Source organism: Stegodyphus dumicola, chromosome 3 (assembly GCF_044657685.1).
Source record: "Stegodyphus dumicola isolate Sdum_Otavi_A_Nest chromosome 3, ASM4465768v1".
Taxonomy (NCBI): Eukaryota; Metazoa; Arthropoda; class Arachnida; order Araneae; family Eresidae; genus Stegodyphus; species Stegodyphus dumicola.
Genome location: NC_140770.1, coordinates 117,214,880 through 117,230,693, shown reverse-complemented (window position 1 = coordinate 117,230,693; position 15,814 = coordinate 117,214,880). Strand labels below are relative to the sequence as shown.

General features: G+C 34.3%; 1 protein-coding gene across 4 annotated transcripts in view; it reads right to left on the bottom strand.

Annotated features, from left to right (window-relative positions):
- Positions 1–15,814, bottom strand: part of jp (junctophilin) — a 288,282-nt gene that overhangs the window by 56,011 nt on the left and 216,457 nt on the right. For all 4 annotated transcript variants that reach the window (XM_085813222.1, XM_085813224.1, XM_085813223.1 and 1 more), the window contains exon 8: positions 8,431–9,818. In XM_085813222.1, coding sequence (XP_085669348.1) covers positions 8,431–9,818 — 1,388 coding nt within the window. The remainder of the gene's footprint in view (positions 1–8,430; positions 9,819–15,814) is intronic.

Genomic DNA, 15,814 nt, shown 5'->3' with positions numbered 1-15,814 from the left:
TATGGCTCTTAACTACTGAAGTAGCCGACCACTGTTCACGGGCCATTCACGGTAATTAGAAAATTAAATATTATCACATTCTTCGTTTAAAATGACGAAAATTGAGGTTGATAGGTGACAAACATCGACGAATATAATTTCAATATGTAAGTTCGTGAGCTGAATATGTCCGCCATTTAATTAAGAGGAAAACGAACTGAGGTAGTACTGCATTTTTGAAATGAAGAATTACCAGGAAGAATTGTGGTAAACAGTCTTTGCTCTGTTGACAACATTTTCAACTGTATGATCGTAATCAGAAATTTTTGATACTACCGTGTACGGCAGTCTCATCTCTTTGGAGAAGTTGTGTTCACTGATAAAAAAATGATCATATACGTTAGTCACTTTTAATTCGGAATAAATCTGCGTGCTCATTCTGCAGCATGGAGCATTCACAAAGGTATGACTAATTTTATTTTTGTCCCCTATCTATTTTCCTGCGATAAGTTTTTATAGCTGTTGCCCAGCATAAAACATCACTAGTCTTATAAAAGTTCAACAGAGAATGCGCTTCACTTTGTGAAACCAAGCTTAAAATTTCTGCCATTAAGACTATATATTGACATGGATTAAGCGTTAGCTTTATTCAAAACTGCAGCTATATGTTTTCTAAAATTCAGCTTGTCTACTGTGACTTCTAAGAAGGCAAATACGTTAAAATTACATATACAGGCCGAATACGGTTACAGTTAGATGTAAGAATCAATAATAGCTATTCGATTAAAGTACCAATTACAGTTATACGGGAACCGATCAAAGTGAAACTATAAATAAAAATTAGAAGACAAAATAAAGCGATTTTATCTGAAAGCGAAGAAGTATTATCACAAAGAATATTTACTTTTTGACAATACTTACTTTCAATCAATCTAGTCTTGTCAATAATTTAGTCAACCTTTTTTTTATTTTATTATTTCATTTAAGATGCAATATTTTAATTTATTATTTATCATTTTCCATTAAATTTATTAATATTTTATTTAACTCGCTAGATTTTTTTAAATTTTAATTTTGCGCTACTTATTTTTAATTTACAATCATTTCACTTATTTATTTTTATTTGCCATTTTGACTGTCTTCCATATGGATATGGTTCTGGCATTTCTAATTTTAGATATCAAGAACTAATTAGAAATTAAGTTTTTCTAATTAATAAATTAATCAGGGGTTGATGAAGAGGAACTTACGTCAGATTGCGCTCGAAATCGATAGTGCTTTATTGTAATTTTAAACCAAATTAAGGTTTATTTTTTGTCTAATCTGAAATAGGGAGCAAAGAGTTTATTAGATGACTTTTAATAGTGAACTCTTCTTTGAGATGCAAAGAGGCTTCTCAAAGAAGAGTTTACTATTAAAAGTTTTAAAAACGCATTAAAATTTATACATTTTTTTAAATATTTATTTTTACACATTTTTTTAATTCAAATATTTTTCTTCTGTTTAAAAATAAAAATGATCATCATGTGTTGCCAATTCATAAAATTAAATTTTTGCTTTTGAATAAAATTAATTCTCTATTCAAAAATAATTTCAGTTTTAAAAGCTCCAGCATTTATTTTTGTATTTCTTTTTTAAATATAAAATACTATAAAAAAGAAAAATAACAGAATATAAAAAATAAATATCACCGTTTGAGCACAATTACAAAAAAAAAAAAAAAAAAAAAAAAAAAAAAATATATATATATATATATATAGAAGGGACCGAAGTCTACATGTCACTGCAAAATTTTACCGTAACCGTTTCCTTCTATATTGGATATATCCGATAATGTGCCTATAAAACATACTTAGAAATTCTGAAGTCGACCTATTATAGGATATTAGAAACTTATTTTATTAATAACACTCACGATATACAAAATATTTACTTCAAATTGTTGTTAGAAAGTTCAGATAAAATTACTTTTTAAAGGCCTAACAGTGCTATGCTGATGATCACCGCACTTTTAAAATATCGAATATAAATGAAAGAGCTTATGTGTCGTCGACTGGCAACAATATTTTCTCGTCTTTCTTTCCAGCAAAAAATATAAATATTTCATGTAAATATTTCTTTTCGTAAAAGTATACTTTTATAAGAAATATATTTCGTTATTCTTTAAAAAGACTGACGAGGGAATTTAACGATGGTTTTAATACCATCGTTAAATTCTTTTATTCTTTTTTTTTTTTAACAAAATATTCTTCAAATCTTCAGGTAACTAAGATCTTTATACTGAGGTAATTACATAATTTTTGTGTTTCATTACATACTGTATGCTTATTTTAGCGTCTGCAATTTTCTCAGCTAATTAAATGTTTATTGTAAGTCTCGAAGCAACGAATTTTATCACGCGTTTCGGTCAATTCAACAGCACATTGATAACTTAAATATGCCTATCAGCTAAACAATGAACGTGCCCACCTATTCACTAAATGAGTTCTTTTATCTTCTGCGCTTTGAGCATCCGAAGCGGGAGTTCACGAAGTAGGGCAACAATGCTTGAGGCGAAGCAATCCGTCAAGATAAAAAGAGTGCAGCCATTTTCATGGAGTTGACGCCGTTTAAAGAAGGGATCTGTACTTTTTATCGGTTCGGCTGGCTGTGATAATAGAACAGCCGCTCACACATTCAACAGAGTCTTGATGCTATTCGCGTCTGGGATGCAGCCATGGACTAATTTGGCAACGGGGATCACATTGCCGAATCATGACGTCAAATAGCCGGCGTCACTTCCGGACACTTCCGTTGAAACTTCCGGGAGTGGAACACCTGGTATTCCCTCTTCCTCTTCTTCCCGCGAATTCTAAACTCCTATAGACTGATTTTCTAAAATTAGATACCCGGCACACAGAGAGACCCGTCTGGATGTCTTCCTTAGTGGTTGAATCCCTCCCCCTTCTCTGGAATAGTGATGCATCAAATTAATTAAAATCGGTTTGGCAAAATGGAAAATGAGCTTTATTAATTAAGCAACAGAGTTTAAAAGAAAGTTCAGTGGATTAACTATTCATTAAGTCACTATTCGATTATTTGTTAAACTGTTGAAAAGAGAAGATGGTAAAAATCTGCATTCAAAATACATATTTTTTTCAACGGGAATGAGAATGTAAGGAAAGAAAAAAAATATTAAGAGAAAAATAACTTTATAAAAGAGTTCAGATGATAACACACTAAGTTATGATATGCTCATGCGTGAAATCGCTGAAGACAGAAGATCGTAAATTTTGCATTGAGAATATAATTCAAATGCAAAATATTTTTAAAATACTAACGAATTCCTCACTAAGAAACAAAATGACTTTAAAAGAACATTCAGCGGATTAGCTTATCATACGGTATTAACTTACGTTCAAAATTGTTGAAGCCTGGAGATCGTAAATTTTGCATTCGTAATAAATTTTCGAAACAAAATATTAGGAAACTCGAACAAAGAGAAAAAAGAATTTTTCTCAAGGGACTAAAATAGAATAGACGTTTATTTTCTGGACAAGGTGACTTAATGTAAAAGTACTTGTATTACAAAATGCTATGAGTGAAAACACAGCTAATTTTTTTTGTTTGGTATTCCATATTTCATGAACCTAATATGGCTTGTTTTGATGCTTTGAGCTTCAAAAAATTTAGTTCCTTTTAACTGTTTTAAAATCATGTTTGATGATCTTGCTTTATTCAGGTGCCTTTATAAACACTTCTTTATCTCATAAAAATATTCAAATAAAAAACAAACAAATTTGAAGAATTCTTAATTAACAGACAAAAACATTTTCTCACAAAATTGAAACATAACTTATTCTTGCTCTATTCTATGAAATACATTTTACAATAAAATATTTAGTATGGTTTGTTTTGATTCTTTGTGATATCATAAAACTCTAGTCTCCACAACCGTTTTAAAACCGTGTTTGATGATCTCCTGCTTCTCAACTAATTCAATGCATTTGAATTTAAAACTAAAAGTTCTAACTTGAATTCTGTTTTATATATGGCAGTTCCAGACATTATTTTATTTTTAAAATGCCTTTATTTATTTCTAAAATTATTCTCTTTTATTGAATGTTATGTTCATTATTTTATTTTTCGCATTATTTCATTTTTCATTCGCATTTTCGTGATTAGCAACAGTGATTTAAAAAGGTAAGTTATATTTATTTGTTAGTCTTATTCAGTTGCTTTATATGCTTTAAAGGCTAATATTTATGAATAATTATTTATGAATAAATATTAGCCTTCAAAGCATATAAATAATATTTATGAATAAATATTAGCCTTCAAAGTATATAAATAATGTTTATGAATAAAAAATTCAGGGTGAAATAAATTCTTTAGCATGGAATTTATTCATATTCTGAGAAATTCTTCTGAAGGGTTCTGAAGTATCTTCTTTACTTTAATTCATGCTTATTGAACTAAAGTCTTGTGAGTTTAAACAAATTACAAGCAAAACAAATGACTTAAATTTTAAAACGGCCACTGATAATTTTGAGCATATTTTAGCCCATAATCAACAAAATGTTTTACTGAATATCTTTACAAGTAATTCTTTTGATTCTAGCTTTTAGCATAAAAGTGAAATTCTCTGTGTTTTTGTTTCATCTTTGCCACGGCGAGGAAATTTTTTGAATCGCTTTCAAACTATCAATCAGGCAAGGCTTTTAAAATATAATACTGTATGAAGTTTGAGGCAAAATAAATTAGACTTAAATTTTAGTATGTTACTGGTTTCTTGATTGCTTGCAGACTTAAGATCATTTTTCAATATAATTTTACAGAAATCAAATTTTAAAATTATAATTTATCTACATTTAGAACTGTATAGAAAACTAAAATGGTCTTAGAATTCAAGTTTTCTGAAGACAGATTCCAGTGCACAAAATATATGTGTATTTAGAATATCAGGAGAGAAAAACTGGCAATGATGCTCATTTATATTAAATTAGTTCTAATTAAATACTAAGTAAAAGAATGAATTCAAGTCACTCATATGCAATACGAAAATGAATGATATAGACTTAGGATTCATGACTAAGAAATGTTTAAAATTACACAAAAAAGTGATCTTCGACTGGCGTAGGTTTTGAATATAAGTCTAAAAATTTCAAGGGTTATGACATAGTTCTCTCTTCTTCAGAATCAAAAAGTTTTGTAAAAATGAAAGGATCGATAAATATATATATACGAAAATAAATATTAGTTGTCAAGAAAAGCCAAAATGTTAAAAAAAAAAAAAAAAAAAAAAATGCTAAGTTATTAAAGTTTTGAGGGCGTTGCGAAGAAATGGAGTACTTAACGTATTAGTTTAACCACCTGGGCGCAGTTTGGCAATCGTTTTCCAGAAGAATAGGTGATTCGGTGAATTTTTGGATTGCGACTCACAGTGGATATAGCTAGTTAAAGAAATGTTATGTGCATGATTGCCAGAGTTTAGCTACTTCTACTAAGATGGTTGCGAGAACACGTAAGTACCAGAAATGGATTAGAATTAATGTCACTAACAACAAGTTCGCAAGAAAAGTTTCAAGGGTATCTAATTCACAAACTGTGGGTATGTTCTGCAGATAATTTTCACGGAAACAGAATCAAAACTATAATTAAGTGACTAACTGTCGTAAGCTATCGAAGATCTGTTTACTTCTTCTTCTCGGTTCTGAGAGTAGTATTCTTTGATGCGAAATTCCCACGCTATTTTAGTCACAGTGATAAGCAATACTATAACTTCCTCGAAACGTAAAATCAGAGATGATATTTTAAGAACTGAGTATCAAAATTTACAACAAAATTACACTTAGTAATGAAAACCTAAAAGTTGAACTTCTGAAAAAATCCGAGAAATTTTATTAGTGACAGAAAGATGAAATAGGGCGATGACAATGTTTTGTGGTCATTTCTAATAGCAAAATATCTTTTGCGATGGCAAAGAAAACAGTTTTAAGGGCTTTTAATCAATGACCGTAGGAAAAAGATTATCTGTCGGTGGAACCAACCTTAACAGCTCGGCACAGATAATAATAAAATGAAGACTTTCTTTTTATTGTTTGTTGATCTGAATGAAGTGATTTTTTAGGGGAAGGCAAATATATGAAAAGGATTCCATTTCAGTGCATGAGAAATAAAATTCTTGAAGATTTGTCTCGCGATATTTCAAGCTCATATTAACGGAATATTTCAAGTGTTAAGTATTTATATATGAAAGACACATGAGTGAGTTGCAGAGAATATAGTCAGTTCGTTACAGTTATGTAACCGCAGGATGAATTATTAACTTCGTTTTAAATACTGGATAAATTTTTTCTTAGTAATGAAAACCTAAAAGTTGAAACCTTAAAAGTTGAATGAAAACCTAAAGTTAAATCTAAAAGTTTATTTAAGTACTCGAATATCTTCAATAGCTTGCATTTGATGTGTCAGAAATCGTAAATATTTTATTCAAGGAAATGAAAAAAAAATTCTCTGTAATAAACTGCTTATTCTTATATTCTATTAAACTTAATACGAATGTTATTAAACGAATGTTATTAAAGAAAAATAAATATTCACCAAAATTGCAACAATGTTTGAAAATTATATAAATATACAGGATAAACAACTAGAGCAATAAAATAAAGTAACTGTTACGGTGTTCCCGAAATTTAAAACATAGAGTAAATGTAAAACTGATACTCTGGCAGCGACCTTGGCGAGAATGTTGACTTGGCGAGAAACAAACGGTTACCGATCAGCGCATGCGCGAGAAACGCGTAATTGCAGTGTGTCAGTATAATGGTTTTTTAATTGCAAAATACTTATTATGTTCATTGTTTTCGAACGAAACCATAAATTTTAAAGTATTTAACTTATTATAGTAAAAACTTTTGTTAACAATTTATTCAAACCCTGCTAAATAGGATTTCAGCTGATGATCATTCGCAATTTCGTTGATACCCGCAGTGAACGGATATTTGTGATCATCCTCTAAACCAGCGGTTCTCAACCTTTTGACTAACGCGTGCCATCTAAACAAAAATTGAAAATCTTTAGTACCACCACCACTCTTTAACAAAGCTTAGATCGCATAAATTTACGGGTGTTTGAGAAAAAACTCAATTAGGACGTTGAGGGCTTTAATTTTTGAATTTAATAGTTACAAATACTTTGCTTCTTTGCGTACCACATTTTCCTCTTGCGTACCACCGGTTGAGAACCCCTGCCCTAAACCAGTTCTCAGCACGAAGACTTATCTTCTTTTCATAGCTGCATCGCCGAATGGTTTCTTTTCCAGCTTATAACTGCATATTATACTCATTTCTTTCTTTTGGTAAAATATCTTATATTTTGTAAAAAATTAAAGCTTTCTTTTCAGTTGACGATACATTGAAAATAGTAAGCGTGATAAGTATTTTCAATGAAAAACCACTATAATTTCAAAATGAAAATTTTCATTAGCCGAAGAAACATGAACTACTAGCACGAAGGAAAAAACGTTATATTTTCCGATCGAAGGTAGAAGAAATACATATGCGCAGATCAGTAACCGTTGAAAATTCGCTATACTTAAAAGCGAAAATTTTTACTAGCAGAAGAAACCTGAACTACGAGCACGGACAAATCGCTATATTTTAAAAGCAACGCTCTAAGAAACACATATGCGCAGATCGGTAACCATAACCGTTTGTTTCTCGCCAGTGCAGAAACGTGTTAAATCAGCATTCTTGCGAAGGCCGCTGCAGAAGACAAGTACAGTAAAATTATTGTGTAACATCATATAATGAAAATCGTAAGAAAGTAATCTTTGAAGTAAAGCAGGAACTAGAATATTATTTAATAAACAGAACGCAAATACAATATAATAATTCAATTCTATTCATATCAACATTAAATTCATAGAATACTTCTATCACTAAGCAAACACGGATCAGAAAGTGCATGGCAACGCCGAAAACCGATGCCATCCACAAGAAAGGGATACATAAAACTCGCGTCATTAAAACATTAATGCATTAAAAGTCTCGTGTTCATTCAATAAAGTTATTCATAAAACAGTCTCGTGGATATCTTCCGAAGTTTATTGACGGCATTACGTAACAAATCCTTTAAAATAAATTTCAAATCAAATGATTTGGTACAAGATTTATCTTTTATTTTACATTTCATGTACTTATTAAACATGCAAAATTTATTTTCAGGTATAAGGAAGTATTGTACGATTAATAGCCCATCAGGACCATGAATATGCACTTTTTTACGCTAAAAAAGAAAATGCACATTTTCGGATGTATAATACAAAAGTCACAGCTTAATTTTCCCGAAACCAAGCGCAGATCAAATTTTTAATAAATTTTCTCGGAAGAGCATTTTGCAGATTTATAGCTTCGGCATAATGTTAGGATATGAAAAAATAATGATATAAGGGAATGAAATGTAGCTTACCTTTAAATCTGGTCTTACAAGATATAACAAAGGATTTGACCTCAGCCTCTCAGCTTCGTATTGCATCCTCCTGACTTCTTCCCTTCTCTGGGAACTAAGATATGCCACTTCTTCCCGAGGAATAACTTTTGGTGGTGATCCTAATTCTTTTGGCCCATGAGGCATACTTTTTTTCCTCTTATGCACTCCCTCGCCCTTACCTCCTGAAGGCACATCTTGTTTCCGTCGGCTTGGGGGATTCACATAGAGAGATGCTGTCCGAGGGAAATTGCTTCCAGTGGAAGCTTCGGAACCCAGCTCACTGTCTATTCCTATGCTGCTCATAGTTGGACTCATGGTTCGACCATCCTCTTCACTGGGTGCAAAACTCAATAGACTGGACGCCTGACTATCACCGTAAATCATCGGCGGCATCTGGGATTTCCTACCAAATCGGGCTGGAGACAATTCGTCACCATCCATACTTTCGGAAACTCCGGAATCAGGCGTAGCGTCCGGTCCATAGCTCATTCTAGACGATGGGTGGTACTGTTGTTGGCTGAACAGACCACTCATGGGTGTCATCTCTCTGCTTAATCCACTTCTCGCAGGCGAAGGTATTCTCCTCCCATGCTTGATCACATTTCTTGGTCGTGGTTCTTGCCTATAATGGTCGAAATGATCACCCATGGCTTGCTGAATCGAATACCCGCCTCCAACACCAGTATCTCTAGCACTTGGTCTACGACGAAAAGAACCCTGACGATTAGGCACTACAGGAGGGTCATGTCCCATACCAGGAGCTCCAGAAGGACCTAAATAATTTGAGTTAATTTTCTGCATTTGATACTGAGGCTGGAGCATCTGCTGCGGAACTTGAGGAGACACGTTACTTGGATAAGCACCATATCCTTGATTTTGATTGATATAAGGCTGCTGAGATGGTGTTTGTTGTTGTGCAGGATACCTATCTTGCGTCATCATCTGCTGAGGCATATACCTAGGGTCTTGTTTTTGACCTAATCCCTGTTGAGCACTGGAGTACCCTGTTTGGTTCATAGTTACTGCACTCTGTTGGTTCATATACTGTGACTGCATCTGAGGCGTCTGAGCCCTGAACCTATCTTGCTGAGGATTATTTTGCGTTGCGTATGAGTCTGTTCTCACTTGGGACTGCTGTTGTTGCATTCCGGTCACAGGTGGTGAGGCTGCATACCTGGGCTGCTGCGTGGGAGTTCCCGTGCTCAAAGCTCGAGAGGAAAGAGTTCGTTTTGGTGTGTCCAGCGGGGACTCTGTCCTTGAGCTGTCAGGAGTTTGGGGCGATAGTGTTTGATTACTGATGTTGGTGAATGGAATTCTCGTTGACGAATTGGGATTCAGTCTGTCGGAGAACTTATTCTTCACCATATCTGCGAATATAAAAGAATGTTTTAGAAAATATAGTAGGTAATAATATATTTTTCATCTCTAATAGTAAATAAAACCCTTTAACTTTGTAACATGAAATACCGTTTGATTTTAATTTTGCTATTTATATTGTTTTGCGTATGAGTAGTCAACTAAATAAGATTATATACTTCAGCAGATGCCGCCCTAAAATCAAATACTTTTCCCATATTAAAAAAATATATATAAAAGAAATTAAAATCTGAAATTTTTCAGATTTTAAATTACGTCCAAAGGGGCGTTTTTTTAAACATTTTGTCTGTTATCTTTATTTATTAAATATTACGTTCTTCGCACTTAAACCATAAAATTCATTTCAAGAGCAATATTGCAAAATAGTTTTAAATTGAGCATATCTTTACAATTTCCGATGCAGAGTCTCGGGCGCTGGAGATAAAATGTTTTTTTTTTTTTTTTCTATACAACGTTGTCATTGCTCGCTTTTAAATCCTTGAGTTTGTTAATCAAAAACTCGTGAAAGATTTACAAAATATGAAATCGATAATAAAACAAATTCCAAAATTTCAAATTTGGGCTTCCACATGCTCATATTCGTCATTCAAAATTCGATGGCTCTACGTACCGTTGTTTTAACACAATGCGAGAACTCTAACATTTGGTGGACTCTAAAATTTGGTGGCAACAGTTTGAAAAGTGAAACGGACATTTATAGTGAACGAACGCAAAATCCTCAAGGACTGGAGGAAACGGCGTTCGCCAAAGTCCTCACCTCCTTTCTTCTTGCTCAAAAGCCAGATTGCTACAGAACGCAAAATCGCAAAATGAAAATAATAGTCCTTCGGGGGCAAAGCCTCTTCGGATTGAAAAAAAAAGAGGACAGTCTATGAAAGGTAAGCCTATAGGGGCGTAAGCCAGGCTGCCTTTGTGTATATCTAAGCATCAAGTCCTGCAGTGGTCGTGAGTGGGGAAACTTTAGTGAATTGCTATGCCACTGTTAAAGTATTTTACGAGTTTAAGTACAGTGTAGCTGACCACGTGATTAAATATGAATGTAAAACATTGTCGTAAATAATTTGAATCTTAACTGTCGTAAATAATTTGAATGTTAAAGTATTTTACAAGTACAGTGTAGCTGGCCACGTGATTAAATACGAATTTAAAACATTATCGTAAATAATTTGAACCTTAACGACCAGAGAAGTAGACTCTTCTTGTAATATTGTATAAACGATAAAACGTTGATATAGTTTACGTTAAATTTTAAGGGTGTCAGGACTCCTGTTTTTTCTAATTGCCTTTGGAAACATCTGCAAATCCTGAATGGGAGCAGGCAGCTTACTGAAACTATGCTTCTGTGTGTGTAGAACATACAGTACAAAGATGAAGGGTTAAAATGACCCCTTATTTCCCACAGCGTACAGTCGATCCCGCACTTTGGGATACAAAGACCAGCACTTATCGTCTAAAATATAAAAAATAAGTAAAACTAACTTAACTAAATAAGAACTAAGATACTTTACAAAGACTAGTAACGCAAAGATTGACCTTTTAACTCTATGTATGTAGTGAGCAGAATGCAGGAAACTATAATACGTCTTCAAGTATCAGCGAGAATTAAGTTCTGGCCTTAAAGGCAGACAGGAACTGACCGAAAAGCACGCGCGCGGTAAGGCAGGTGACAGGTGAGAGCGGATTTGAACACCCGGGGCGGCTTACTACGACTATTCGGGTATCGTCCGGAATACGAAACCGTACAACGCAATAATTCTTTGGCGCCCCAGAAGCGCGGCGTCAGGAGCTTAATAGAAACTTTTGTTGGTGCTGTATATTGAAATCTGAGCATTTTAAACTGACATTTAAACATTTTACAATAATTTTAATTTACAATACAATAGCTGTACACTGATGCACACACTGCAAGTGTTACATAAATATTACACATTAATATTTAAACATTACCTTGGTGCATTTTATGTGCACTTAGGTTTAAACACTAGGAATAAATTATTATAATAATAAGCCCACCAGCGGCCGAGCGGTGGGTCGCTGAACACTGGTAGTTCGGTCCGAGGTTCGAATCCCGCGAACGAGTTCGCTGCGTAGGCGTTTTCTTCGTTTTCCTCAAGTGTAATGTGTATACGAGCCGGTTTCCCTTAGAAAGTCCTCTACGAAGGCATCCCTCCTCTTAGGCAGATAGCCCTCGAGGCTTTGCCATAATCACACACTTACTTACTTTATTACAATAATATTTGTTTTGCACATGCGTACGTCGTTGCACGTACATAAACATTCCACATTAATAATTAAACATTTTATTCTTTGTTACAGGCCAGTTTTACAATGATATATACATATATACATAAATAAATAAACACACATAAGTTACCCTGAGGCATTTTATATATATAGTAGCTCTACAGCTACTATATATATAAAATGCCTCAGGGTTTTATATATATAGTAGCTGTAGAGCTACTATATATATAAAACCCTGAGGCTGTATAGGTTAGCTGTATAGGTTAGTTACTTTAGAATGTTCATGTACTGGACTCCATCATACAAACACTAAATAACACACTAACATGCCACACAAGAGCACTAGTAGCATAGAACGAGACACTCGGGAATAAGGCAGTAAGTATTGAAGACTGAGCAGATATCTGTAGTGCACTAGCTGACATGACAAAGGTCCTGTCCCAAAGCCTAAAGTTTTCCATTATGAGTTTTAGTTTTCTGCGCAGAGCAGGCTGCTTAATGAAGAAGCGCATGAATGGTGCATCATCATCAACTGGTAGCCGCATGTGCCACGTCTCTGTGAGTGGGTATCCTGGTTTGTAATGATCTGCAGTACCAGCCTCACCGCACACATAGAGGTTAGATGAGACAAATCCCCTTTTACAGAAATACTAGGAAAAGGGCTGTGGCCCGTTACAAATCTTGTTACAAAGGGTGCCGAGATAAGTCGCTCAGTGGAAACTTTATGATAAAATACATGAGCTCTTCTACCTTGAGGAGTTGCATTCCATTCCTCTTGCCATTGTTTTAATGCCTTGTCCCAGATCTGTCTCTTCAGATGAGATCTAGGTAGCAGAATAGGCACGGGCTGAGCATTGATGTTTCTTGCTGCATCTTTGGCGAGTTCATATGAATATTCTTTCGACTCTCGCTCTCTCTAAGCAAAGCCTGGATATCAGCTATCTGAGTAGAGGAATGGTAGTGTTACGGATTGCATAAATAGCAGAAAGGCTGTCTGTGAAGTTGCAGAATGTGTGCCCATTAAATTGTTCCGTCACTGCGATAGCCTGACTAACTGCGGCCACGTCAGCTTTGAAATACCGTATTTCCTGATTCTAAGTGCCCTTTCCATGTTTGTAAAACTTCATTGTTGCATTTTATTACAACAATGAAGGCAGCGAGAAGTCTTTTTCTTTTGGCTAAAAGCCATATCTTAAATACTTAACAGTTTGCAAGATCACTTGCATAAACAAAACTAATCGCGCTTATTCTGGCTGAAAATGAAAAATAAGAGAGGATAACAAAGTTTTAAAATAAAATAAACGTTAGTAAAACTTAAAAACCTTATATAGGTAGTCCACTAGGTGAAGCTAAATAAATTTTAGTTTCGACATTTACTTGATTTGTGTTTTGTGTGATTTGTGTGATAATCGTTCCTATGGATGGTAATTCGTCAACAAGATAACTGTGTGTGTTTTAGCTGTAACTTCAACATAGAACATGTAACTTAAAAATTCTTTGTTCATGAAAAATGAAGGAAATGAGTAATTTCAGAAGTACACTATATTTTTTAGCAGAACAGACATTATTATTAGTATAACTTCAATTATTCTAACTCCATATATCAGGATCTTAAATTATGCGGCTGCTTGGTTTTCTTTCTAGAGATTAAGTCAAATTACGCTTGTTGTTATATGCCTTATTTTTTGCTTGATTTAATTTATATATAAAGTGAAAAACCCCAAAACTATAATTTTCTTTCGTGCAGACTCTTAAACTATAATTTTTGGTGGAACTCCTAAAGCTATAATTTTTTTGTAGAACCACTACAGCTACAAATTTTTGGAATTATTAAGATTAAAATATTTGTCGAACCTTTAATTTTATTCCGTGGAAAGTTCCCTAAAGTTTTGACATTTGTGGAATCATATAACTAATTTTGGGGGAACTCCCTACCGTAATCAGAAAAAATAGCTATTGAAAACGTATTCCGTATTTCATGCGGAAAATGAAAAGAAAAATCACAATTTCTCACTCATAAAAATAGATTTACTTCATATTATTTTAGGCAGTAATGACAATAAAATAATAAAAAGCAATGTTTAAGTAATTATTTTAGATGGTTAGTTTGGTTGTCTATTAAGTATTCTTAAAAATTTCCGAACTTTTATTTCGTGAACCCTCCAAAGAGTAGCCTGGAACCCCCTTGTATCACTAAATACAGCTTGATGTCCGTTGGCTTAGATGAAGTTATATAACCTGTAAATTGGCCTATAGTGTTTGTCATGAATATTAACAGTAAAGCTAAATTCAGAGTTCTGTATTATGCCTACAGTGAGTTGTTTTTCTTCAAAACAACGATTTTAGAAAAGTAAATTCAACAAATTTGATGACGTTATACAGGGGTTGGACAAAAATATGGAAACACCTTTAAAAAAACATGTTTCTTTGCGTAATATGGTGTCGGAAACCCGTTGGCATCCAAAACAGCTTGCAGTCTTCTCGGAATGGATAAATACAGTTCCTGTGTGTTTGCCAAGGGAATATTATACCATTCTTCCTGCAAAACGGTGGCAAGTTCAGATAACGATGTTGGCGGTGGATAACGAGAACGCACATTCCGTTCCAATGTAGACCACAAAGGTTCGATAATATTCAGGTCTGGTGACTGTGGTGACCAGGGGAGATGGGACAACTCATCCTCGTGTTCAGAAAACCAGTTCTGGACAATGTGAGCTGTGTGAATAGGGGATTTGTCGTCTTGGAAGACACCATCACCATCGGGGAACAAAGTTTGTACCATGGGATGAACTTGATTGGCCAAAATGTTCACATAAGTCTTGGCAGTCATGTGCCCTGACACAGTTATCATGGAGCTAGCAGAGAACCACGATATGGCTCCCCAAACCATAACAGAACCCCCGCCATGTTTCACTCTTGGCAACAAGCAGTCTGTATTATAGGCTTGAGATAGCGTTCTCCAGACGTAAACTCGGCCAGAAGTGGGAAACAATGTGAAAGAAGACTCGTCAGACCATATTACTCGCTTCCACTGCTCTATAGTCCAGGCTTTATGACTTAAACACCACCTTTTCCTGTTACGGGCATTAGCATGACTGATGAGTGGCTTCTCAATTGCAGCAAGGCCAGCAATTCCCTGTTTATGAAGCTCACTTCTAATTGTTTTGGTACTCACAGGGTTCGGTAACACAACATTCATTTCAGCAGTAACTTTTGCAGCTGTGGTCTTCTTATTTTTCGTCACAATTGCCCTTAATGATCATCTGTCACGATCACTCAGGACACACTTTCGTCTGCGCTGTGATTTAGCAGATGATGTTTTTCCGCTTTTCAAATATGCGGAATAAATCTTCGATACAGTACCTCTTGAAACAGTAAACACCTCGGCTACCTTGCTTTCGGTAGCACCTACCATACGTGCTCCAACAATTTGCCCACGTTCGAAGTCTGTTAACTCTGACATAATGCAATGACAACCCCACATAACAGTACTCCGACAACAACTGAACTGTTTAGTACATTTACGAAGTTGTATAGGTGGCGTCAGTAGTCAAAAACGCCAGCGCCACCTACATATTAAAATCAATCTTTTTTTTTAAACATGCATTTCAAAAGGTGTTTCCATATTTTTGTCCATCCACTGTATATAAGAAAGTTATCTGTATATAAGAAACTTATACTATCTTATACTAGGATGCAGCGTAATTTCAATCAATTAATTTTCATAGTATTTTACAGCACT